Source organism: Melozone crissalis, unplaced genomic scaffold (assembly GCF_028551555.1).
Source record: "Melozone crissalis strain CALT ecotype California unplaced genomic scaffold, PUWL_Pcris_2 ptg000033l_1, whole genome shotgun sequence".
Lineage (NCBI taxonomy): Eukaryota > Metazoa > Chordata > Aves > Passeriformes > Passerellidae > Melozone > Melozone crissalis.
Genome location: NW_026535811.1, coordinates 5,203,711 through 5,230,916, shown reverse-complemented (window position 1 = coordinate 5,230,916; position 27,206 = coordinate 5,203,711). Strand labels below are relative to the sequence as shown.

The window sequence follows — 27,206 nt, the reverse complement described above, 5'->3', positions numbered from 1 at the left end:
TATGATCTCTTGAATGCCAAGGCGTGTGGTACATAGATCGACTTTAAAGGGGGAATGGTAAAGGGAGAAAAATAAAAAAAATGCACAAAATGAAGCAAAATCAGTTCAACATTGAAAACAGATGCACAGTAATAAAACAAAGTGGTTTTTACATGAAACGAAATTGTGCAAATGCTGAACGTGACCCAGACTGATGGAGCACAATGGAACTTCTGGCCACAAAATCCAGTTTCTAGCACTTTCCTGAAGGCAATTTGTTTTGTCAGCCTCCTTGAAGATACAGTCAACTAGGAAATACCTTTTTCTAGAGGAATTATTTGGCCTTTGTTTACCTGTATGAGTATGAAATTCTGGCTTAAGATTTGGAATAATAGCTTATTTCTGGAACATATTTGGTTTGAACTGGCTCGGCCAACCATGTATTACTCTGTCACACAACCCTCCATTTACATTCTGATTTACAGTCTCTCCCAGGAGTTGTGTTTATTCCACAGTTTTAAACTATCTCCATTTCATAGAAATGATAATTAACATTTAACCAACATCATAACTCTTCTTCACTGCTTTATGAACTAAGAGACACCAGATGGGCTCAGAGTGGGTTATGTGTCCTGCAGTAATGGAACCTCCTTGTCTAAAAGGAGAGCCTCCAAAGATCTTGAGGAGCTAAAATTTGAGAGGGAAAGGAGCAGGAAAAGAGGGGGAAATCACTACTTACCCTAGCCAAGGACATTCTATGCTACCCTGTACTCAAATGTAAGGCAAGCGAAGCACTTAGCTTCATTTGCTAAGAAGGGAGGTAAATTTCCCTTCATGTACATAAAGTCCAGAAGGCATTGTGCCACTCTGGGCAAACAGACAGCATTTTGCACTCTCACATTTAATTAACTAAAACCAGTCACAAACGAGAAGCCAGAGAACAACACCAGCATGTCTGCAGGCTCCAGGAAAAAGCAAGCTACCTGTGGTGGTGAGCACCTGAGCACAACACCACAGCTGTACAGGAACAATGACAAACACACACATGGTGACAATACACCTACAAACACAACACCCACGGGGCGCTCACGTCAGGAATTCTTTACAAGATGCTTCTCTTGAGAGACACCACATTAAACAACACTGAATTAATTCACTGCTGATCACAAAGAGCAGGCTAAACAGAGCAGGCTGTCTGGGAAGCAAGCTCACTACATTACCAAAAAAGCAGCACAAACAGGACTTCAGTTTGGAGAAGGGGTTCACATAAAAGTTAAGTAGCAAACAGTAACTCAGCTCTTACCCATATAAAGTAGCAGGCAGGTTATAACTTAAAAAATACAACTCCCACCCCAAACCAGTACAAATCCAGCTTGGTCAGACTGAAGTTTGGTTACATTTCTTTTGACATCAAGGCATTCCAGTGTTTGCATGTATATTCTACATCCTTGAATAGGATGCAACAAAATGAGGTAAGTCAAGTTTTCAGATCCATATCCTCTAAATAAATACATTCTCAAAACTGTTCTTAAAAGAACAGATGCTGAGTATATAACTTCTTAATGTAACTTCAGCAACAGCAAATGAGTAAAAACGAGGCACTACCACCTTGACAGAGCTTGTGAGATACTTTCAGTATGAGGATTCCAGACATCTGCCACTGTCACACATCATCCCCTCCTGTGCTTAGAGATGTGATCTGTCTTTCTGCAAAAGCCATTTTAAATCTAAGTACCCCAGCATAGGAAAAAAATGACCATCAAGGCAGACCAAAAACTCTGTAACTCTTATCTGAACCCCAGGTATTGGGTATCTGTCCTCTGCTGGCCCCAGGTACCTCATTCTTCTGCATCTCTTGGAAAATGCAGAATTTCTCATGAAACGCCTTGAGGGCATGCAAGGGGGAATGGAAGGGGGAGAGAAAAAAGGGAATAAAAGAAAAACAAAATAATCTTCCTCTCAGATGAGATCTAGACCAACTAGGGAAAGAGATTAAAAGAGAGATAAGTAAATACAGAAAATTCCTATTTAGTTCATCAATTTCTTCCACCAGCCTTAAATTCATTCATTAGCTATTCTAGTTCATTACACCATATATAGTTAGAAAGCATTTCATGTGGCACTTCAATTTGCAGTACTTCCACACCTTTGCCATCTCAGCCAAGGGTCAGCTTGGCATCTGAGACTGATTTGTACTCATGGGATGAGAGGTTTGGGACAGGAGGCACAGGCCACTGTGCCTGTGGCATTTCCCTCCCAGAAGCTCTTTTCTTCTTGAGCTTTTTTAACATGTGTACCAGGCACCACCAGGAAAGAACAGTGGGAACATAGTTTTCATTTTGGTGTACCTGAAGAGCCTTAGTGTTCTGTGGGGTCAATAAAACCTCTACATATTCCTCCAAACCTTGCCAATTCTGTCTAGCAGAGCTCAGAGGCTCTCAGGAATGAAAGCAGGATTCTTCATTACTTTGATCAAACAGTTCCTTAAATTATTCCCTTGTTTTTGCATTAATAGTGACATTCTAAAAATAAATCAAATAATTTAAAAACAACTAGCTTTGAAACTTTGCTTTCACTATACATTTTCCATATATAAATGTGTGCAATTAAAACAAATTCTTATCCTAGATCCTTAGGCCAGTAGGGAGGGTGCACAGCAAGCTCCCTACCCTGGACTTCAGGAGAGCAGACTTTGGCTTCTTCATGGATCTGCTTAGTGGAATGCCATGGGATAAACCCCTGGAGAGAGGAGGGGTCCAGGAAAGCTGGTTAACATTCAAGGATTGCTTCCCCCAACCTCAGGAGCAATACATCCTAACAAAGAGGCAACAATGCTGTGCGGATAAACAAGGGGCTCCTGGACAAACTCAAACAGAAACAAGTCTACAGAGGGTAGAAGCAAGGGCAGGTAGCCTGGGGGGAATACAGAGAAATTCTCCACACAGCCAGGGATCAGGTTAGGAAAGCTAAGGCCCTGACAGAATTAAATCTGCCCAGGGACATCAATGGCAACAAGGAAAGGTTCTGTAGGTATGTCAGTGATAAAGGAAGACTAGGGAAAACATGGGCCCCCTCCAGAAGGAAACTGGGAACCTGATTATCCAGGATATGGAAAAGGCTCAGCTGCTCTAACTTTGCCTTGATTTTCACCAGCAAGTGGCTCCAGGCACAGCATCCCAGTCACAGAAGTGGCTGGGAGAACAAAGAACTGCCCATATAGAACAAAGTCACATTTGAGAACACCTAAGGCACCTACAGGTGCACAAATTGTGAGGGAACTGGCAGAGAAATGGCCTAAGCCACTATCCATCGTATTTGAGAAGTTGTGGCAGTATGGTGGAGCTCCCACTGACTAAAAAAGGGGAAACAAAATCCCATTTTTAAAAAGGGGAAAAAGGAATACACAGGAAATTACAGGCTGTTTCCTTTTAGTGCCCAGTAAAGTAATGGGAGAGTGAGACAATGGATCCTTCTTAGAATAACAGTGCAGAGCAGCTTGTAATCATGGAAACAAGTGAAACCATCTTATTTTAGATAGGACAGTCAGCTGACTTACAGGAAAACCTGCTCCTTGGGAGAAAGAGTAAAAACAACAGCATTAATCACCTAGGTTTCTGATGTGATTCTCTGAGTCTGTGATCTGACTGGTGCTAGATCCATCTAAAATGCCTTTCCCACCTACATACCTCTCGTTTGGATTTCTGGGAGGAGCGTTCCAGAATGTCGTCACTGGAGAGGTCGGAGTCCTCTGAGAAACTCAGGTGCTGACGGAGCTGTAAATCTGCCAAGTTGGGAATAAAAAGGGGAAATTAGAGAAGTGGCAACAATCCTTTCTGTAAACTCTTTGAGCTCAGCTGTAGGTTGTTTGGTTGAGCACCAAAAATACTCAGTCCTTTCATGTCAGTGTCCATTATTTTGCCTGGGAGGGATCAAAGAAACCCTGCTCCACAAAATGACCAGCATGAGTTTGAGCTTTTCTAAGAGTGCATCACTTCCTCCAAATGCTGTCAGAAATAATGATCATGGCTCTCTTTTTGTGTTGTATCAATGCTCTTAGGATAGATACAGCACTTGGAATGACAGCAGCTGGCTCTATTTTGGCTGTTTGTATATGCCAGAGAAATGTAACATGTTTGCTTTTAATCACATTTATGGGTAATTTCTTTACTGTATCCCAAGTTGCCATTAAACATCTCTGCCTGCAACTGGTAGGCATGTGAAAGATTTACAGGAGGCTGCCAACTCCCTCCTTCAGAGATCAGCAGACAGCCACCAGATTACAGGAATAATCTCTGCAGTCTTCAGCTTCTGTGGAGCCAGGTGGAAAGAAAGAAGAGAGATCAGACATAGAAAAGATGAAAATCAGGTTTAAAGTAGGGATGAAATGTCACAAATTCCAACAAATGATGCTTATTTCGCAAATCTAAGACATAAAACAGATGTACCTTGTACATATTGAGAATTAAGCCTTTAGTTAGAATTCAATTTTTTTTTTTCAGTGGACTCTGTAAATATGCAGAAACACAAATCCAGTCCCTAGCACTTACCCCACTCTGCCCATCTGACACTGAGGAGCAGCAGCATTCAGCAGAGTAACTGAACAACAAAGCAAACCAAAACTTTCAAGGACACCTCGTAAAAGTAGAAGTGCACAGTGCAGAGGCACTTATCTGTTATACCTGCAGCTGTAATCAGTGGAGCAGAGGGTTTGTGCTTGCCAGAATCCACTGTGGCATTACTTGAGGGAGTACTTGGGCAAGATTTCTCATCAGCCTTTTTCTTCTTGTCTTTCTTATAGCCAGAGAAAACAGACTTCCATAAGGACCTAGGCTTTGTTGCTTCCTCTGTCCCACCACTAGATTTGTCAGAAAGTCTGCTATCGTTTTTAGATTTCTTCTCCTTTTTGTTCTTACGAGGGGAGAAGAGGGAACTTCTTTTCTTACTCTTCCCACTGGAGCCTTCTGAAGAGCTGACAGACCCTTCAGGCCCAGCCATGTCAGCAGGAGGAGTGGAGTACTTCTCAGTAGCAGAATAATGTTTTCGTGCGGACCCCTCTGCTAATTTCAAGGCCAAATGTTTGGGAGACTCATAAAACAACTCTTTGGTCTTCAAGGGCATAGAAGACGCCTTTCGTGCCCTTGTGGCCCCACCAGCAGCTGGAGCAGCAGTCACCTCCATATCTTTCATCTTACACAGCTGTTTAGCCATGGCATCTCGTAGTGCTGGGCTCTTGACAGACTTCTCTCTGGCTCTCATTCTTTCTTCAGCAAGCTCCTTGGCCTCCACAGAAATGTCAGGGAACACTCTCTTCTTGTGGTGAGCCCCTCCTTCCATGGAGGGTGGGCCACCATTCTCCTTGACCAAGGGCAAAAGATGTGGTTTCTCTGGCCTTGGCCTGCTGGTAGGAGGTGTAAAGAACCTCTCGTGAAGGCTGGAGTCCTCTGTCCTGTCATCGTACGTGTCCTCCACGTCATCAGCAAACGGGATTTCATCCACGCTCTCCGCGAACGACTTCCGCACCTCGTCCCTCTTGGCCGGGGGGGGCTCCTTGGCAGGAGGGGCTGGCTCCTGGTGTCGGGGAGCAGGAGGGGTTGATGCTGGTGTTGGAGGTGACCTGGCTTCCACCTCATTCTGCCACAGTGCCTGGTACCTCTTCCTGCGCAGCGTGGCCGGCTCCTCGTTCTGAGGAGGTGGTGGGGGCGGGCTCGACGGGGGAGTTAGCATGGTGGAGTCGGAAGTGTTGAAGCTCTGGCTAGCCATGGTTCTCATGTTAGATGAGCTCTCCTGAAGGCCAAGCCCAGAGCTGCTGGACACATCTCCCCGTACTTCATTGGAAATCTTTAGCTCTTTTTCTGACGGAGATTTTGGAGTGAGCAGAGAAATCTGCTCATTTTCTAACTTGGATAGTCCCTGTCTTCTTGGGGCAGGCTGCGGTTTCACAGGATGGATCCTTTCATCCCCTGAAATATTCCTGCTATTGAAAGTCTTCTGAGGAGTTGCCTCCAGAGCAGACACAGTGAAGTTGCTCTCTGAGCGTTTGTTTCTGTCCACGGGGGTGAGCCCCAAGCTCCGTCGGATTTCAGCACTCTTCATCCAGAACTCTTCCACGAGGCTGCTCCGTTTCAGGGCTTCTTCTGCAGTAGTGGGGCTCCCCAGTTTTTCCACCTCACCATCCTGGCCCCTAAGGGCCAATTTGGCTAAAGGAGTAGATGTTAAGGCTGGGACAGGTTGGAAACATACTGGAGGCTCCACTGGGGATGGAATGGATGTTTCAGCAGAAGGCAAAGGCTGGGAACAGATAGGCATTTCAGCAGATGCTGGGGATGAGGCCAGTGCTGGTGCTCCTGGCTGGGACTCTGCGAGTGATGGGGGTGCAATGGCTTCTGGTGATGCAACTGGCTGGGACAGCACTGGAGATGGTGGCATCAAGGGGCTCTTAACTTTCCTGTCTTTGGGAATTTCATCCTTTGGTCTTTCCTCAAGAATGAAAGGCTCAGGAAAAAAGCGTGGCTCTGGGGATTTTATTGCACGGCTCGCTTCAGCCAGGGGATCTTCTACCTCCTAGAGGAAAATGAAAAAGGGGAATGTTAATAGTCACTTAGTCACTGAGCATGTGAGAATATAATTCCTTTTTTTTTTTTTTGCTTTTCACAGAGCTAGATAAGGAAACCATCCAAGTATCAAAATACTAATTTAATGTCCCAAAGTCTGCCTGCTAAACAAAAACTGCATCTGACAGAATCATTAGATGGCTATCAAAAAAAACAAGCTTTATTTTAATAGAAAGTGAATGCTGTCAGCAATTGCGTCAGCAAACCAGACTCGGCCCACTGTAAAAGTAAACCGGTCTATGCCAAAGCTGTCCAAGACAATGCTTTAGCAATTCCTTAAAAAAAAAAACCAAAACAAAACAAAAACAATTAGAAGGGAAAATTTGAGTTGAACATTGTAAGGGTCATGTGCTTCCAGCTCTTACACACTGCAGTACACTTGCAAGCTGACAACACGACAGTACAACATGGACATGCCTCACTTCCTTAAGCTGAAGTATGCTCAGCTCTGGAACAAAGAAGCACTGCTTTGGTTACTATTGTAATTTTCAATTGCAGCTGCACAGAATCTGTTTTTGGCACATCAAAGACAGCCAGACCAGGATAAACAGGAAACACCTTATTTATGGCTCCCTCCATTTATCACATATACCTGTTGCTAGCTGCTCACTGAGATTAAAATATCCTGTATAATTCTGCCTGGGGCTTTGTGATGGGAACTTGTGTGGTATGGCTGTGATAGAGTCACTGCACTCTGAAGACAGGAAAACAGATAGTATACATTATATTTTAAGGCTAATGAAGTCAGATTTCAAGATCAACATAAATATTAGAGTCAGAAAAGAAGGAGAGCCCCCTGCTGTCAGTCCTCATTATTTATTCAACAAACTGTTTTATTGAACTACAGATGCTAAGTAGAAAATGTCAAAGACTCCCTTTCTTACCTCTGCTTGTTTTGCTTTGGGACTAGCAGCTGGAGACAGAGGAAGAACACTCTCACTAGAGGGCTGGATAGGGGTAGGTGGCTTGCATGGACCTAGGGAAAGGAAAAATGGTCCAAAAATACACAAACCATTAATACTCTATCATTTTTTAAATGTTACACGCAACAAGTAGTGACAAATTTCTCAGCTTTTTACAAATTTTAGATTGGACATCTGGAATACAATAAAAATTTTTAAATGTCCAAAACAGTACAAGCTTTTTAATAATAACTTTTACAAGAAAAAAACAGAACAGTTCTCACATTTTACAAAGCTGTAATTAATGGACTCAGAACATTCTCCTCAAAATGTTAATGCAAGCACAGATCTTGCCACTGAGAGTGTGAGATGGTTCAAATCCAAGAGACTCTCTTCTCCTAACTGTGCACTCAAATGCAATTAATATCATTCAAGCACTAAAGAGAAAGTGATTACCTTCTTCTGTCACACTGTGAGAAGCACCTTCTGCTTCTTCTTCTTCTTCATCCTCAGACACTTTCAGCTCTGCCCCTTCTGCACCACTCTGACGTAAGCGAAACTCCGCTTCTGCATCAGAGGCGATGTCTGATCATGCAGGGAAGAAACCAAGAGAACTTGGATACAAGTCCATCAGGGCATAATGTTTTCTATTCACATGGTGCTAACCATTTTCATAACCACAACACTTAAATGTTTGCTCCTTTTTTGGTGATAATTAGTCATTTAAGCAGTAAATGTAAGCAGTAAATGATTGGACTGTTAGTACAAAGAGCTAAATCAGTAACTGAAGTTTCTCTTATCAGTTCTTGGGAAAATTTTCCATGTTTTCTGCCATATGCAGTTAATTTTACAATAGCACAGAAAGCATTCCGACAGTATTACGGACCTTTGACAAATTTAATTCTATTTCTGTTATTCATCAGGATTAGTATTGAATACAGACACAAGACATGGGGTGAGAGGACATGAGAAATTCATTACATAATCCAGGACATTGAGGTTCTTCTCTTTCTTTTTGTCCCTCACTCCTGGCTCCCTCTCAGATATTTGAAACAAACTCCCACACCTCTAAAAATAAGACCAGGTTTAAGTACCCTCATGCAAAGTTCATTGCCAATACATTCTGTTCACACAACAGGTTTAAAGGCTGCACAGTGGTACCCTACCATCGTCCAGCTCTGCACCCGTGTCTCCCTCTTCACCTGCCTGCCCTTCTGTGTCTGCAGGCTCTGTGCCCAGCTCCTCCTCCACATCATCCTCCTCACATGGAGCTAGAATATATTCAAATATTGAGGGGAAAAAGAAAAGAAAACAAATACTACACAGTGAAAAAGTTCTGTATTGAACTGCACCAATAGTTTATACCAGAGATGTTTATCAGTTACTGTCAATACAAGAAATCCTGAAATGTGTCACCTGGAGAGACATCTATGGTGAAGTGACACTTCCAGACTCCAGTGAATCAAGGAATGCCTGCCCTTGGGAGTCTCCAAGGCAACTGCAGTGAAAGCTGCCAGGGCTTTTCTGAGAAACAGGTGTTGTGAAAAATTAAACAAGAAGGGGACTGGGAGGACATCAAACCAGAATAAAAGTTACTGTTCTTCCAGGAACATTTTGGGGTTTTCTTACCACAACAGAACAGTTACCATCACTTGATACCATATGTGTATTAGGTCAAAACTGGAACCTCACAATTAACCAGGACTGTTCATCTTGGAATTGAAACTGGCTTTGAGGGTGTAAGTCAAAGAAAGAGTCTGGGTATGGGATTTACCATTATTGCTCTTGGAAACTGTTTAACTCTGTGCAGCTACAGCAGTCTTTGGTAATAAGGTCTAAGAAAATGCATATGCTGTACAAGTGACTAGTGCACAAATTGAAATACTTTGAAGTAATTAAAATGACATATATAAAACCTTTTTTCCGTTACAGATCATTAATTGAGACACTTTTAAGTAATTCAAATTACTTATTCAAAACTTTTTTTTCCATTTACAGACCACTATTTGATTTACTAGGTCAAAACAAAGAAGAGATTCTTGAATTTGTAACTCTGAAAACTATGACAGCTGACACTACTGCTTTTGACAGCATTTAATTACAGGAGGAGAGAAGATCAAAGTGTGGAGTATAAATCTCATTATTAAATGATACTTAAAAAAACCCACTGTGCAATGGGTGATTTACTGCTATTTTTTTTTTTTTGTTAAACATTTTCATTAAACATAATTTAAATATTTCAAAAAAGTGAGCACTTCCAGTTCCTGATCCTTTTTATTTAATAGTGACGATGTGGCTCTTGGAACTATTTACATCATTGCACTGCTAATTAAGGCAGTCTTGAAAACAAACCAACCCTCCCTAAAACTGAGGTCTTGCAGCCTCTCCTTTAATACAGGTTTTTGCTTATTTCAAAAGACAGCCTTTAGCAGCTGGTTTGTCTTCTTCCTTCAACCTGAGAATTTCCTTTTTTCCGTGCTCTGTAGTGAGCATGGATTAGTTCATTTTCTGTCAGCTACTGTGAAATGCAGTTCCACTCATGTGTGATAATGTACTGGCCTATTCCTTTACATCAGAGGACTATCAAATCCAGACCCTTACCTATGTCAAGCACAGGAAAACTGAATCATGTGGAAAAGGCTGGAGTGCCCACAGGAGCATTTATAAATCTATTGAACAAAATCAAACCATGTCCCAGTCTGATCATTGCTTAGGTATGCAATAGCTTATGTTATTTTGGAAATGATAATGTCATGAACGGCTTTATGGTAACAGCAAATGTGAGTAATCTTAATCAAAATTTGCAAAAAACATAACTAATGTTAAGAATATCTGAATCCAGTATGAATTTGTGGGTCTTCAGATTCAGAAACCATGAATGGATGTGACACACACGGATTATGTTGGAGAGAGAGGAGAAAATCAGGTTTTAAATAGGTTGGTACAAAAAACTCAATGGTAAGATTACAGATGCATCAATAAGTAACAACTTGGTGCAAGGGTGGATCCCATTCTGAGGGACACAGGAAGCTTGCAGTGGCTGGTTATATGATACATATACTGTGCATATACATATATGCAGTTAGGACGAGGAGCAAGAGGCCAAAAGCTGTCACACAATAACTCAGAAGTTACACACTACTGCAGCCAGAAACTGGGATCAGCACTTGGTTCATATTAGCTGGCAGCTGTGAGCAGCCTGCATCGTGTGCAGACACCTTGTAAACACTGCTGACTTGCCAAAGCAGCAGCAGAAGCAAAGTTTTAAAGGCAAGCTGGCTATTCTGATGTGGCAAAGCAACTCAGCTGTAGATCAACTACCTAGCACAGACTGCTCCACTAATTCAGACACCTTCACAGCTTTGCACAATGTACTCCCTCACTGTCATCCCAGAATCTTCAGGCTCGTCCATTTCTAATAGAGCTTAGAGGACCACGCAAAATAAATGAGCTGAGCTCTACCATCCTTCAGCATTCCTGAGGCTTTCCTGAATAATGTGAATGCCAAGTCAGAAGAGATACAACACCACCAGTATTCCTAAAGATCTTAAGTTCAACTTATTCCTCTTTGCAGTTTTCTCCACCACATAACTACAGTTTGCAGTTGCTACAGAGAAGTGCAATTGCTTTAAGCACTCTCTGTCACTTAACCTTTCAACTGCAAGAAAGCCCCGCGTTCTTTGAGTCTAAGGGCTGGGGGAAGAAAACCTGGCTCCATCTTCAGTTGCCCAAGCAAATCTGAGCGCTCAGCTGGATCCCTCCTGCACTGCTGCCCCCAGGGTGAGCTGTCCTTGGCCTGCCTGCCCAGGGTTAGGGTGAGAGTGGAGCTCATGCGAGAAGAAGGGGCTGCCTGAGCAAGGCGGACATGCGCGCTCCCCGTCCCCCCGCCACCTCCACTCATGCAGTAGCGACAGGGCCGTAAGTTCCAGGGTTAAAGGACCAGCTCAGCGGCTGAAGGCACGGAGAAGAGAGGGGCAGGGTTATTGTGCATTGGAAGACATAGAACATCACCAAACTACCTCCAGGGACCGTCTCCAGCCACGCCTGTACCGCCTCATGGCGTACGGAGGGAAGGTCGGATGCTGAATTTAAAAAACAATAAATTGCAAGAAGTCAAAATTAGACCAGCAGTCAGAGTCTAAAACAGAAGAGTGACAGAGGGAAATTTTTCAGTAGCAAATACAGGAATAAAACCTATGAAATTTCAATCACCCAATTCCAGGCTTGAGAATTAAATTGAGATAACACACAAGTGTCAGGGGCCTAATCTTCCTTTGGGATCTGTAATGTTAGAGGAAATATTCCTGCGTGGCACAGCGAGAAGAACACCACATCTGACCAGCAGCTGCTGCTCCCCTTGGAACTCTGCAGAGGAGGGAAACTGAGAGAAGGAAGAGCTGAGCAGTGAGAGAGGAGTCCCATGTGTCCCAGAACCTGCAGCCCAGCAGAGGAAGAAGAGCTCCCAAAGCAGAATGAGAGGGATTTCTGGGAGCTGTGGCACTGTCCCAGGCTGTCACATCAAACCTTATCACTGCTGCTGCCAATGATTCTCCAAACATCTCAGATCATGGAATACAGCTCCTCAGCCAGGAACAATCTGTCTCTTGAACTCAGGTTGAAAACTTACAACATTGCCACAAACAGATGTTGGCAACAGCCTCTGACATACCCAAACTGCTGAGAACACCTGCACACACCTCTGCCATATGACAGAGCAATAGAAGCAGCTAATTATACATCAAGATAGTACTAGATTGGCCCAGTTTCAGGGAACAGAAAGGAAATACTGACTCCCTTCCAAAAGGAATTTGGAAAGATCACAAAATCAGTTTTGGAAAGATCACCTGTTGCTGGCCACTGTAATATCCCCCCATAGAAAAGTAAGGATTGAACTCATGATCTTCAGATTATGATAACAAAATACAAATTAAAATAAAAATCTGGAAACGAGAGTGACACAGAGCCCAGGTAGAAGCACAAGTAACCTTAATTGTTGTAAACTTAAGAAACATTGTAAACATTTTTTACTTAGTGCTTTTTGAATGTTAATCAACCACTCTAGCAATACTGAAAGTTACAGAGTTGGACACAGCTCATTTATGTGGCTGCAGTGGGAACAAAATACTCATCTCTTATTTGTAGGGAGCTGATTTCACGCCAGAAAAACCCAGTGCATTCTACAAACTGCAAATGTAAGTATAGCCAAACTGATCTGGAATTATGTATCAAGCTAGGCCAGGATTAAAAAAGCTCCTATACCAAACACCTAAAACTGTAAGGAAAAGCTAATTATCTGGAACAGAAAAGAATCAAGTATCATGAGGTAGAGCTCTGGATTTTTAACCTAATTTCATTTTTTTCTGAAAGACACCTCTTCTCACAGCAGATGTACTCTCTCTACAATTGTGTCACCATGGCTGCAGACTGAGAGAACACTACTCATCAGCTGCATGGTAAACTTTGATTTAAGCCCACAGATAAAGCACTTATGACATACTTACCTTAAGTCACACTGTAACATAGCCTAGAACAAGGTCAGCAGGGACTGCTGGAAGGTGCTCACGTGAGATCTAGACTATCAACATTTTCCCCCTCCAAAGTTTGCCTTTGAGTAACTGACAACTTGCACATTAGAGGTAGATATACTGTCAAGTCTTAAACACAGGGAGTCAAACCCACCACTGATCAGAGTTGCAAGCCCTTTGACTCTCATCATTCCCTGCTCATACCAGATGCAGTTACATACTTGGAAAGGAAGCAGCAGAGGAACACACTCGATACAGAAGATGACCCTGTTCAGTCTTGGCTCTAGTAGCTACACAACACAGCCCCTCAGCTTTCCCTAAAAAGTGTAGCTTTCCCTGCCACAAAAAGCATGAGACTATTAGTGTATCTAGTCAGTTACAGAGGGCTGATTGCCAGCACTACCAAATCGTGTGTGGTGAGGAAAACTGTTATGGAGTCAAAGCAGGCAGACAAATAGGCCAGAAGTCACACTGTCACAGAGCTGAGAAAGCAGCAGTTCTAAACAGACACCGACCTGAAAAGCAAAAAGTTTAACCAAGTGTAATTTCAGTGCAATTTGAAAGCAGCTCCTTTCAGTCACTGCTGCCCCTGCTGAAGTCACTGGTCTTGAAGGGCGCAGAAGCAACAGAGTTAAACAGCTGCAACTGGGATCCAGGAACTGCTGGTGTGGGACTTGGGGAGATTACCTCTGGAGGTGGAGGACTTTGAGGCTGAGACCATTTTTTCCTCCTCCTCTTTCTCACGGATGTGTGTCCAGTGCACATCTGCCAGGATCTCCAGAGGATCAACCGGATTTACAATCTGCTGCAGCCTAAGGTTTCCAGCTAGCAGGAGGAGGGCATGGCGTAACAGGTTGTAGGCAGGGTGTATGAAGGGCAGGGAGGAAAAGATGGGAGAACAGTGGAAAGGAAAGGTAGCACATCATAGGAAAGGAAATAAGAAGAGAAAATATTATTGGCCAAGGTCAGTTTGCAAGACAGACAGAAAAAGCTCAGCACTGTGTGCGCACGCATCCACCACCACAGCTCCTCACGCCTCCCATCCAAGCTGAGTCACGCCATTCCAAGGGCAGGGGGATGCCATTAAAGCATCATCAGACATCATGTCTATTGCAAGAAGCTTTGCTGAAATGAAAGAAGTTCTCTGGGTGTCCAACAGAATGTGGTATGTAGATACCAATTTAGCAGAAATTCCCAGCTCCTTCAGCCTATTTGTTATGATTATTGCCAAAGATGTCTTGCTCTTAAAGGTGAGGAATAATCTCCACCTGACTGATGCACCAAGACAAAAGATTTTTTATTTCCTACTATTGGGCTAGGCAGTTCTTTCTGGTCTGGGTACACACTTTGTGAATTAAATAATATGATGGATCTGAGAGTTTCACGTGTGTATGTGCGTATGGGCACATGCTAATTTTAGCACCTAAAATCATTTTGTTTACTCCTGGCTCTTTTGCACTGACTTGTTCAAAGGGAGAATTTTTTTTCCTGAAGGATAACAGCATTTTGGTTGTGACTTAACAGCTCCCCAGAAGGGAATTCCTGTCACACAAATTATTCTGTTTAAGAGAAATAGCATTACTCTTCAATTACCTGCCTACACAAAGCTCAGCTACTTATGGAATGTCAGAGAGAACAATGGGCACCTTAAGCAATTGATGAGCTTGTTTAACTTCTGCAGAACACCTGCCCTGGGAGCACTTACTCTGAGGTATTAAATTTATACACCCTGTCTCTATTGCTGTCTGCTTTGGTTCTGTAACTCAGGCTTCATTATCCATAACAAAAAAAACTGGTTCTGCAGGGGACAGGTGTTCACCTGTACACTGTCTGCAGGAGTGGTCTTCAAAAGCAAACATCTCAGCCTGAAAGGAAAATGCCCACTTACTTTTTAAAGTAGCAAGTCAATTTTCACAACAACTGGATTACCACTGAGTAGGGCAAAGCACTGTTGCAGCAGTTTAGAACCTCAAAAGCAGTTAGATTTTCACATGGTGCTCTAATGTTTGAAGGAAACAAGACACATTAGCAGCATTTAGAGCTTGCATTCATAATTTCCTGCTGTCTCATTTTAACAAGTTCCTCTCTCCCAGCCATGTTTTTCCCAGACATGACAAAGTGTTTGGGATTTCCATTTCAGGAATGACTATGTGTGAGATTTGGCATTAAAACCGCAGAAGAAACAGGCAGAAGGAACTGCAGGAAGGACAGAATCAGCAGATGGTCATTAAAGGGAAAGGGGCTCAGAGGCACAAACCCAAATGCAGAGCAGGATTCACAATGTAGCCAAGGATTCTGCAGCTTTATGTCTCTGTTGCCTCACCAGAATGTTTTTGTGTCAATGACACAACCACCAGGGCTGCCAGAGGCGCTGGCCATCCTGCAGGGACAGGAGCCTGGGCTGTCCCCGCTCCGTCCCAAAGCGCTCGCATGCAGCCCCCAGGATGAGTAGAGTTAGCGCTTGCACCAACACACAAAGGTCTGTGTTAAAAGGTTTAGGTTTGCCAGCAGGGGCTGAGAAGTACAGAGTCACTCAGCAAGGCTTGGAAAGAGCAGGTCCCACATGATCTGCATGTTTTCAAGTGGATTGCTCTGGGATTATACCACTGTAACCTTTAGTTTTTCCACAGAGGCTTGAGCCTGTCCTGTCTCTCTCACCTTTTCCAATAAATAATGAGCAGCACAGCCAGACATGAAGGGCTGCTGCTTGGCCTAGAGGCAAACCTAACACTTCTTTAATGTCTAAGGGCTTGAGAATTTCAAACAACACGTGGCACAGCCTTTCCTCAGGGCTGCCTGCTCAGCTTTGCAGGAAGCTGAACATTAATTGCACTTAGATTTGGAGTGGTAGCTTTCCTCCATTTCCACTGCAGCAGCAACACTTTATAAGCTGTGGGCAGGCTCAACGTTTTCACTTTATTGGCTCAATGTTTTCACTTTATTGCAGTAAGGAGCCACTTGCAAACCAACTCCTTATGAGTCAGGTCTGAAGCACCTTGGCAACTGCAACAGGGGGAACTTCTTCAGGTATTCCCTTCTGCCACCTGACTAATACTTCTCATTCTTATCACAGAAAAGTTAGATGGCAAAAAAGTTATAATGCTTCTTCCATTTTTTTTCTCTCTTGGAAAGAAAAAAAGAAAGTTGGAAGCTAAGCTACTGTTACTATAACCATCAGCTGTAAAATATGCAGTTTGACAACTGCATATGGCCCCTTACATGCAGGAAGGCACTTGGATTTTCCTCTTACATATTCTGGCTCTGATGAACCACATTGAGGGAATAAGGGGTTAACAAGCTATTGGGACCATGTGTTACAAAAAACCCAAAAATAAACTGCAAGAGACTGCATCATGGAAAATGACACAACCAGTTAGATTTGAATGTCTGATTAATTTTATGACTATTATGTAACTGCTTGAAGAATCTTGAGGGATTGCTGCAGCTTGATTAGTTTCCTTCCAGACTCTTCCCCACAGACAGACACACACACAGAGGACAACAAAAAAAGCAACTTTGCTGACACAAGCAGTCTAAAGCAGTACTTCTGGTGTGTCCCATGTGTCTGAGATAATGCACAGGTGCAAGTAGTCTGCATGTGTAGAACAAATCTGATACTCCTTATTACCTGGAAGTCACTGTTCATGCAAATTACAGCAGCAAAATTGTCCAGGTTTTCTAGAAATCCTGAGGTACTTGGCAGCTTTTTCACCTTCCTAAAACCAGTGTCAGCAACAGATCTGATATATGGCACTTGAACCAGGAGATGAACAAGGGCTACTGAATCAGTTTTGAGGGAGCTGGTAACACAATGCAATAAAACACAGAAACTCTTCATGTGGGACCTGCTCTTTAATACCTTCCCCTGGAGGTGGAGACAGTGTACGGGTACCTTTATGTGTACCCGAGTCCTCTTCATCTGAGAGACGTTGAAGCCAGAGGCCTTGCTGCAGCTCTCTCTCCCAAGGGTTATACTCCCCCTCTACAGCAGAGGGAAGCACACATCCACATTTAGCACCAGGCACACGTGTACACACACAAGCCATGGAGAGAGGGAAAGAGAGAAAGAGAGAGGACAGGATCAGAAAGAGAGACTGCCTGGGAATGCTGCAGCTCCCCGTACTCCCGCTGTGCTCCAAGTGCCCGTCAGGAAAACTGCTCGAACGAAACAACATCCATCCAAGAACACCACTGCTCAGCAGGCTGAACACACAACATGCATGTTGCCATACTCATAAAGAACTCTTGGTTTCCACAGACTGCACTCATGGACATTCAACTCCTAGGTCGCCAAGGAGCCTGCTGAGCTCATCAACGACACCGCCACTAAAACTCAACACTGGACCTCTGCTGGCAGTAGGCAGCCAAAGACCTTTACAAAAAAGCTCTTTGGAGTCTACAAGTCTCCTCAAAAAGGAAATGTGAGTATAAAGACAAAGACAAGAGCAGTGAGAAATTTGGCATGGTGGTGAAACACTGGAAACATGTCTATTCTGAGCACAAACTTTGCATTTTGATGACTGAGACAAACACAGGGGAAGGAGTCTTTCCCTAAGGTTTTCCACAGAAATCTTTCAAAGCTAAAATGGGAACTACCTGAACTCCCATCAAAGCCATCTTTTAACCTGGGAGAGCTACAAGCACCTTCTTGTGGAATGCCCTGCTGACAGTGACAGGGCACTACCCCTCAGTGAGGCACTCTAAAACTGAAAACACTGCACCCACAATGCTTCCAGTTCCTGCTGCCAGAGAACAAAGGGCACATTCAAGTCTAATTCCAAATAACTATAAAAACCAACCATAAGGCAATACAGCAGCACAAGGCTGTGAATTGACATGCTGGCATGGTGTATGGGAAGCATATTGTGTGAGTACTGGTACTCTAAACTGTCCTGTGGGCAAAGTCCTTCAGAATCCAGAATGAACCACCTTGAGCTTTCCTTGACAATAACTCCCTCAAAAACCAGAGCAACAAAGAAGCAAAAGAAGAAGTAAAGTTTTCCAAGGCAAATCTTTCTTATTCTGCAAGTCAAATACTCAACTCATTTTTCCCTGCTGGCTGGCAGAAAGAAAGGATGAACCAAGCTAACCTTCACTTGACTCCTCATCTTCTTCCTCTTCGTATTCCTCCTCCTCATCATCATATTTGTACTCAATCTCATGATTTTGCTCAGCCTCAATCTCTTCTTCACTCTTTCCCTTCAGGAGGGCGTGGATACGCACAGCCTCTTTCCATGGCACACCACCCAGGTCTGAAGGGGGTTGCTGTTCATCATCTTCCTCTTCATCTTCCTCCTCCATCTCAGATTCTGAACTACTGTAAGATTTTAGAAAAAAAAAAAGATTATATTGCTAATAATAAATAATAACATTAAAGATTATGAAGTCAATGTTCTCTTGATCAGTCTTAGATCACTGACAAGTCATTTCAACACACATGAGCCTAAAACACAACACTGATTTTCAGCTTTCAACGTTTTACAGGCCTTTTAGTGACAGCATCACCTGCAGGCTGCAGTATGGTCCTTGCCCTCCTTTTAAAGAAGGAGAGGCAGCAGAAAAGTGCCTCTGAAGCAAAGTCCAAATATTTGTGCAGCATTTATTGTTACAGTTCAAGACAATTGAATACAACAGAAAGAAACTATTTTCTTCATATCACAATGCTCTTGATAAATCAGTGCAGGAGTTCCTCACAGTATCAGACTGTAGAAGGCCATGGCTTTTGATACAGCAGCTACTGCTGAGATACCCAGAATGATTTTGGCACTTGCTCCTGTGAACCAGAGCAGTCTTTGGGAGTAGAAAGAACACAAAACACATCAGGCAAAGGATACAGCATGTTAACTAAGGAGATGGAGGAAAAAAACCCCAAAATTCCTCACTTTTCTGCATCACAGACAGAAATATGTATCCAATTAAGTACACAGTGTACATGGTGGCAAGAAACTGTAGGAAGCAGTGCAAAGATAATTACAGTAATGAGATTATTATTCCCACAGCAAAGTCTCAACCATGCAAAGCAATAAATCATTAGTGCTTCTTAGAAGTCACCTCTGTTTAATTCTAACAGTTCCTCAGCATATGCAGCAGGGGCAGGAAATGTAACCACTCATTCAGTGACATTTAATCTAGCTCACTCTTGCATGCCAGACTACCTGGAGGGACTGAGGAGAAAGATGGTTGCATTTGTCACTGGAAAATGAATGAGAACTGCAGAACACTCACAGATCCTCTCTGCAGGGTGAAAAGGTGCTCCAGCTTTGTTTTACCGAAACAGACCATTGTCATGACAGAACTGCATTTATTAGAGCAACTGTTGGATGCTTCCCCTGTGAATCTTAAAAGGTCCAATTCACCTGACTGAAGGATAAAACTATTGGTGAATAATCTGAGAATAGTATTCCTGCTGCTTCCTTATGCCCACTATCACCAGCTTTGGCAGAACCTATTCCATGAAGACAATGAAAGGGAAAACCAACAAGTAGAAAGTAATGAAGGTTATACTTCATGTGGGTCTATAAAATACAACTTGTACAGTTGTACTATCTTATTTACATAATTTTATTCATCTGCTAGTCTGAGAGCCTATTTAAACCTAATAAGGAAAACCCTTTGTTCATGCTCTGATTGTCACACACTTCTGTCCATAGGCTCTTAAATTCTTCTCACTGGTCTGCATACAAATAACATTATTTTCCTCAAATTACAAGCCACTTTTTCACAGCACAAACTCAACAGTTATTTTTAACATGCTGCCTGATTTTCACATGTGAAATACTGAATACAAACACTGTTGGCAAGCCATGGGCTTGGTGCATGGAGACCAGAGCATACTCCAAAGGCTTTATGCAGATATTGTCACAGGGTTAAATGTGATGTTCCCCTTCTCCCTGATTTACTTTCCCACCCTTTGGTATGGAAATAAACCTGACAGGTGCTGCATGCTGGGGGCTTGGTGTGCTGTCAATAAGGCTTACTGCTGCTCAAATTGTTGCCATGGGTGCTGAACAGGATGAGCTGCTGCTCCTCCACCAGCCGGCTTATCGCATGGAGGAGTGACGACACAAATTCCTCACCACACAGCTCACTTCGCCTTCTTTGGCTTTTATTTATCACTTGGCTTTTGTCTGACCTTTGAATACTGAGAAATGAGAAGCTGAAAGACAGCAGTGAGAGATGGCCTGGTATAGTGAGCATTCCTTTCAGCATGGAAACCCTGTGCTGTTGGAATTCACTCAACAACTGAAATTTTATTTTTCTATAAAGCAGAAATCAAAGACCAAGGTAGGTTGTTCTATAGAATTTGCATAAGCAGTTGAGTATCTCATTAGAAAAAGGTGTATGTACAGATTTAGTGCTGAGGAGAGGAACTGAAACCTAAACTGTGGCAATGAATCTCTTCCCTTGCCATACAGACCTATACAGCACAAGCTGTCCTACAACACTCCTTTGAAAGGCCACAGGACATGACACCAAAACTGGAGATGGCACACTGGGGGCTACTGCAACTTAAAGGCAATCAATAAGGCATATAAAAGGTTTCCTACACCTCAGACTAGTGTGTAGTCTGGGTTTAATTGCTTAATTGATCTTTTTTTTAAATTGAAACTTAAATAAGATTAACTGTCTTTTGAAAAAATATACTTTGAATGCTGTTTCCCATAAAATTTCTCTGCAGTGTGTGCGTGATGAGAAGCTGTGCACCAAAATGTGAGGTCTCTGCCTGATTTCTATCTGCCACCTAAGTGAACCCTGAAAGCCCAGCCCAGCCCAGCCTTCATAAGACATGGAGGGAACAAAGAGTTCCCCATCTCCTCCGCCTGCCCCTAGCCCTGCAGCGCTGCACCAAGACAGTGAAGATGATTAAATCAGGGCCTTGGTTGGCTTGTTGCAAGAGTCAAAACTTCTTTTTTGTTGCTGAAAAAGTAGTCAGACTTCTTCCTTTTGTTTTCTTCTTTGCAGTTTTTCTGTCTTTGCAGTGTATCCATGGAGTGGATACAGCTGGACAGAGGATACCCAATAGCTATACCTCCCAGAAAATCCTCCCTCTGTTCTCTCTGATATTTGGCCCACACAGCCTTGTTCATTTTCTGAGTAAACTGCTTGCCATATTTAGATTTGGAATATAAATTCTTCCAGGTAAAACTGACAAGGAATTTGATGTATTTGCTCTTTTCTCCTTATGACAGAATGTGAGTTGCCCATTCTGGTTCTCACATGGAAAATTATACAATGTAATGTATTAGAGACAGAAATACTCATACTGATAACAAGTTATAGGGATGAATGTAGGACAAAAGGAACTAAATGTAACACTCTACAAGTCAAAAACCAAATTTGCTAACCTAATAGTGTACCACCCTCAATATCCAGAAACTCACAAAACACCTCTTGGTGATGACCATCAGCTTCATACCAAAATGCCAAAAGTCCACTTTTTAAACTAATTCTTGGCCTTTGTAAGTTTTCTGCCATTTATTGAGCAGGCCTATGGTGTCCTGATCTATTGAAATCAAGACAAAGAGTAACAACAGTCAATAGATCTACACTTTTGTTTTAGAGGTAGAAACATAAAGGAGTAAAAAATCCTGAGATCATCAAGGCTTATTTTGTCAAGGAAGGATGAGTTAAGAAAATACAGTTTTAATCTCCCAAAAATAGACCAAGATTATTCAATTTCTCATACAGACCTATATTTGCAGGCAATTGATACATAGAATATGACTGTAGGATCTAAGTTTCAGAAAACAAACAACAACATTTTCTGAGTTTATTTCAAGACTACTGGACAGACTCAGAGATTAAAAGGTAAGGGCTGCAATTACTACAGAGACAAGTAGATGAGAAATTGTATTAAGAGACCAAGACTCCATAAAAATGTGTGATTGACTATTAAGTTCATGAGCATACTTCCTCAAGGATTTCCTCTCAATGACTTGTAAAAATTGTTTCCACTAGCTCTGCTTGCATGGTTGTGGATCCTGCTGTGCTTGCACAGAATTTTCCATATAAAGAGAAATTCATTAAGGCACATTTATACACCTTCATTTTATTACCATGAAGGTACAGCACATTTATACACCTTCATTTTTTTACCATGAAGGTACAACACATTTATACACCTTCATTTTATTACCATGAAGGTATAACACGTTTTTCAACAGCCACAGCTATTGCTTCCCATTAATACCTCTCAGGCATTGCACCAGCATTCAGTCAGGACTACATGTGTGTCAAGCCTAAATCTTGAAACCAAACATGATTTTGAATTGTAATGCAAAGCATTCAGAAAAGAAGGCAACTTTGGAACCCCCTTCCATTTGAATGCATGTTCTGTTTGCTCAAAAGACTCACTTACCTTTAATACAATCGAAAAATTAAATTTAAAAATCCCTTCCAATTTAGAACTTAATATCATAGTATTATAGTGCTAGAGGTGTCTTCTGATAGTAGTGAGCTATTGAGAACAGAAACTACAAGATGAAAAGTCTGTGTGTTTCAAAAGCTTTAAAAAGCGCAATGTGGTAAATTGGTTAAAGAAAAAGGAAAGGCAGGCAAAGCCAGCTGGGATGGGTGCAGAAAAGCTGCTGGGCAGTGTGTGCTGACCTGCTGGGCACATCCTCTTCTGTGCCTTTGTCCAGCACGCTGCTCAGGTTGTGCTCTGCCAGGGTCTCCTCGGGCACCTCCTCCAGCTCCTCCTCGCGCTGCAGGGACAGCCGGTAGTTCTCCAGCTCGATGCGCTCCGGGGTGCCCCGCAAACGCTTGGCCAGGCTGGGCTCCTCCAGCCCGTTCACACTGGGACCTGAGGACAAGCCAGGCAACAAACAACAAATGCAACAGTCAGAAAGTCACATTTTTAAGAGAACTGAGCAACTGGGAGAAAAGGGGCACGAGGCAGAGGGAGGTAAATAAAGCGAGAGAATACCTTACGTCATTATCCTGTTCGCCACTACTGGGAGGCCAGACTGCAAAAGGGAATCTTAGTGGTTTTGGCTAATAGATGCTAAAAAGAATGTTAAATATCCTAGTTGAGAGAGGAAATAGGGCCATTTTAGCTGCAAAAACTAGAGATGCAATGAAGTTTGTGTGGGGAAGGCCTGGGCACACGCTGGATGTATTATCTGAGACATGGAATGCTACGGGGCAACCTTGCTGTGTGTTAAAACTGGCACCAGCCAAGGGAAATCTACAGAGTTAAGGAGCAAGACAATATTGTTACTATTTAAAGATGAGGGAAGGAATGAAAAAGGCCAAATTTTAAATTTTTTAATGGACTTGAATTGATTGACTTGTCAATCAGAATTTGTAATGAAATGAATCACAGGGACAAATCTCAGAGAGACGTTTGCAAGCAAAAATCCCAGAAGTCCCCAAAAATTGCAAGGATATGTGAACCAGACAGTTGTAGAAAAGTATTGAGAAGCTTCACTCACAGTAGCACTCAATGAATTTTATTCTATCCTGCTTTCATCAACTTATTTTTTAAATTGCAGTATTTTAGTGGTATTGAATACCACACCACTGTTGACCTCTTAGCCATATTTCCATGCTTTTGTTTTGCTTTGCTAAACAAGCCACACCTTCTTCTCACTGAAGATAAGCTCTTCAGTGCTCTGATCATCCCCCAGGTCTCTGCACCTGTCCCAGTTTGGATTAATCTTTCCAGAACCTGGGTGATTAAAAGTGAACATGGCTTTCCAGATGAGGCCTTATCAGCGTAACACACAGCCCTGCCACAAATCTCTCATCTGAAACACACTGAGAACACACCTGCCTATTTATATGTCACATAATACTGGTGGCTTTTATGAGACTTAGATCTCTCTCCTTCTTTGCTTTCAACTGATAAGCATTTTGTTGGTAGCCAAAATTCTCAACATCTTCTTAGTGCTTGACCTGGTACTTTCCACTATTACAGTCCTAAGTTTAATCTTACAGTTGGCAACATTTTGCAGTTCTTAGTGGATGATGTGCTTGTCCTCCTCTGCATTGATGAGGATTTGAAATGTTGATTCAGCCCTGAATTGCATTAGCAGATTTTTTCCTTGGTCTTTTTTTTTCAGTTGGTAACCTTAATGACAGTATTACAAAGATCAGATCCCAGATCACTTTTTGGGACACTGCATAGTCTGTAGGTTACATCCAAACCCCTTATTTCCACTTTTAATAAAACCTCTTGTCTCTCCTTTAGCCCAACTCCTTAGCTACTCACACTTCATGTACTTCTCTTCCATTTTATCCAGTTCCAATAATTATTTCCATGTGTCAGCATTCCTGTGTTATGCTCAAGTCCAGACTGTTCAAATGCACTACAATTTCCCTCATGGAGGTATCAGTTGTCAATAAAAGTTGTCAAGCCAGTTCAGCACAGTCTCTGGTGAGCCCATGCCACATTTTATAGCACTTACCTGCATGAGGTCAAAGGACTTCCCTTGCAGAACTAGCAGGTTTTAGTTATTCCTTAAAAGGTGTTACACCTACTGTTTAACTGATATATACTTGTTCAGATCACTTTTTAAAGTTTTTTATTTGTTTTGTTTTCTTTTTAGTTTATCTGCAGGACATAATTCTGTTACCCAGTGGTCCACAGTATTTCCTGAACGAGACAGTCAAAGCATATCAGGACAGCTTGATTTAATCAAAAATTGTTACCACAAAGCTCACAATTTCATTTTAATTTCTCCCACTCTTCTGAGACAAAGACTATTTGTTTCATTGTATTAGTCCTCATTTCCCAATCCTGCTGCACACTGACTCTTGCTCCCATGGAACACACTTCTGCTTTCCCTTACCTTGCTTTTACCTACATGCTTACAAAACAGAGCTCTTTGCTTTGCTCTCCTTTGCAAAGTCTAACCCTGCATGAGCTTTGGCAACCTTTACTTTATCCTCACACATTTTAACTTCCAAGACAGCTTTTGTTTCCTTTCTTCATCCTCTGTAGTTTCTCACTTTATTCCTAACAGGTTTTGGGGTTTTTTTCAGGAAAATTACTCAGTACCACCTTCATATTTCACACAAAATTACACATGTCTTTACATAATTCCTGGCATCTATTTCCAATCCCCCTCCCCTGAGATAAAATCTTGAAGACAACTGCCAGAAGTGTTTTTCTGTCTTCCTTAGTATGATTTAACCCTTCCATGATGTGGCCAAGTGGCTGCCATGCCTTTAGCTGGAATCCCAGAGCTTTTTCATGGTATAAACAAATAAGCTTGGTCAGATGGCAACACTGCCTTGCATTTCCAGGGACACTGTGGTCTCCACCATCTCCTGCTGCTAAGCCTTCTGCTGTGCCTTGGTTTGCAAAGTTTAGTGGAACTGAGCTGCCTTTTTCACTGGGATTCACTCTTTTTCATTCTCTCTCTCTCTGGTGATACCAACTCAGCCAAATCTATTTTTGCAATCCTTGTTACATTACCCAGCCCTGAGTTCACAGTACCAGGGGAACTGACCTCGAATTTTGCTCTGCCACTTTGGCTGACAGTAGAAAAAAGCAGGACTCTGGGTAACATAGTAACACCAAGGTCAGGGAAAACAAACAAGGAATATATTAAAATAATGATTTAAAAAAAAAAGGTTTTGTACTACTCAGAACTTTTTATACACATAGAGTCATCAGCAAGGCTCAGCTACTTTAACAGGGATGTCTTTCCACAAGCTGTTTTTAACTTACTCTCTTCTGATGCAAACCCTGACATAGATGCAAAGTACACTAGAAAAAGAATTCTGAAGACCAAAGAACAAGAACTTTTATCTGTCTGATATTATTTCACTCTTTTTGTTTTCTTACCTTCTTAGGGGCTTTTTGTCAGCCTTTTCAAAGAAAAAAACAAACAAAAACCCAAAACACCCAAACCCAATCAAACAATTGCCATATAATTAAATGGAGTAGAGTTCTTTAAAAAAAGGCTGTTTCAATAATCCAATATCTAGTGTGGGGAGAAAGACTGGCAGCAATCACTGCTAGGTAGAGAAGGACTGAAAATCAAGCTGGCATCTTTTTACATGCATTTCATGGACATTTATGATCCTTCAGGAAAGTTTTTCAAAACACAAAGCATCCCTGCCCTTCTCATCACAAGGACCCAGTGTAACTGGGACACAGAGAATGAAACAAATCCTGTCACAGCACAAACTGTAAGTGGGAGTAACTCAATGCAACTGTGTTAAAAAATCTTAAAAGATAGAAAATCAACCTGAACTTTAATGCAAAAAGATGTGGTCAAGCCAAGATGTCCTGTGAGCTTGACAAGCACTCCCTGCCTCAAAATCTCAAAGTAGAAAGGGCATTCCCAGCACTTTCTCTTATTAACTTATACATCCATACACTTGAGATGCAAAAGTGGTCACATCTCTCCAGTCTGCCAAGAAAACAGCTCTGCATCAGAGAACATGATACAGAAACTCCACTACCACTTTAAGCATGGGATTTCTAGGAATTTGCACTACACAAATTATTTAGTTTATTTCACATATTAGTTTTGTTTCTAAAAGTTGTCTGTTTCTACAAGATGCCATGCATTTCGCAAATCTGGCTGTCTGCAAAGTCACTGTCCAACTTATTAACAAATATGAAACAAGAGAAATGCTGCTGATAGCCATGCACTGTAAAGCCATCAACTATGAGAAGGAAAAGCACTGCACTTCACAAACTTATACAAGGGATGAAAGTAAGTGTGATATACAGGCATCACTGAAGTGTCCAGATGATGGACAATTCCCCCATTTTATATTCTAAAGTTTACACCAACTAATTTGATGCTACAATTAAAAAACCCATAAAAAAACTACAATAAAATATAAATAAGACTGAGGAATTCTGAAGCTTGCTGCCTGCTCTCATTTCTCTCCCCCACATATATAAGGTGCTAAATGCATGGGCAAAGTGTGTTCCAAGGCAGTTCTTGTAGACCTGAAGTCCCTGTGGAGGGGAAAGCTGCCTCTCTTTAATCAATATATTGTATTCCCCAGACTGTTCAGAGTGCACCCAGCCAGCACCTGACCTTCTGTTTGGCCCCACAGGGACAGAAGTCAGCAACCATTCACAGGTGAGGGAAAAGGCTGCCATGGCTGCATCAGCCAGGAAGAAAAGCTGTATTACTACCCAGAGAGGGGAGCTACCCCAAAGCCAAGCGTAGCTTCTTGAACAATCAACTGATCAGCTAAAAATCCACAAACAACATCCA

The 27,206-nt window shown here is 42.3% G+C and overlaps 1 protein-coding gene across 9 annotated transcripts in view; it reads right to left on the bottom strand.

Moving 5' to 3' along the window:
* MICAL3 (microtubule associated monooxygenase, calponin and LIM domain containing 3) overlaps positions 1–27,206 on the bottom strand; it is a 157,364-nt gene that overhangs the window by 21,841 nt on the left and 108,317 nt on the right. For 6 of the 9 annotated variants that reach the window (XM_054282134.1, XM_054282132.1, XM_054282137.1 and 3 more), the window contains 8 exons: positions 22,624–22,819; positions 18,108–18,334; positions 13,705–13,842; positions 8,659–8,763; positions 7,949–8,077; positions 7,475–7,566; positions 4,659–6,540; positions 3,666–3,760 (listed from right to left, as the gene is read on the bottom strand). In XM_054282134.1, the coding sequence (XP_054138109.1) occupies positions 3,666–3,760; positions 4,659–6,540; positions 7,475–7,566; positions 7,949–8,077; positions 8,659–8,763; positions 13,705–13,842; positions 18,108–18,334; positions 22,624–22,819 (2,864 nt within the window). Of the gene's footprint in view, positions 1–3,665; positions 3,761–4,658; positions 6,541–7,474; positions 7,567–7,948; positions 8,078–8,658; positions 8,764–11,511; positions 11,575–13,704; positions 13,843–16,909; positions 17,000–18,107; positions 18,335–22,623; positions 22,820–27,206 lie in introns of all 9 variants that reach the window. The other 3 variants (XM_054282140.1, XM_054282135.1, XM_054282139.1) reach the window with 3 other exon arrangements.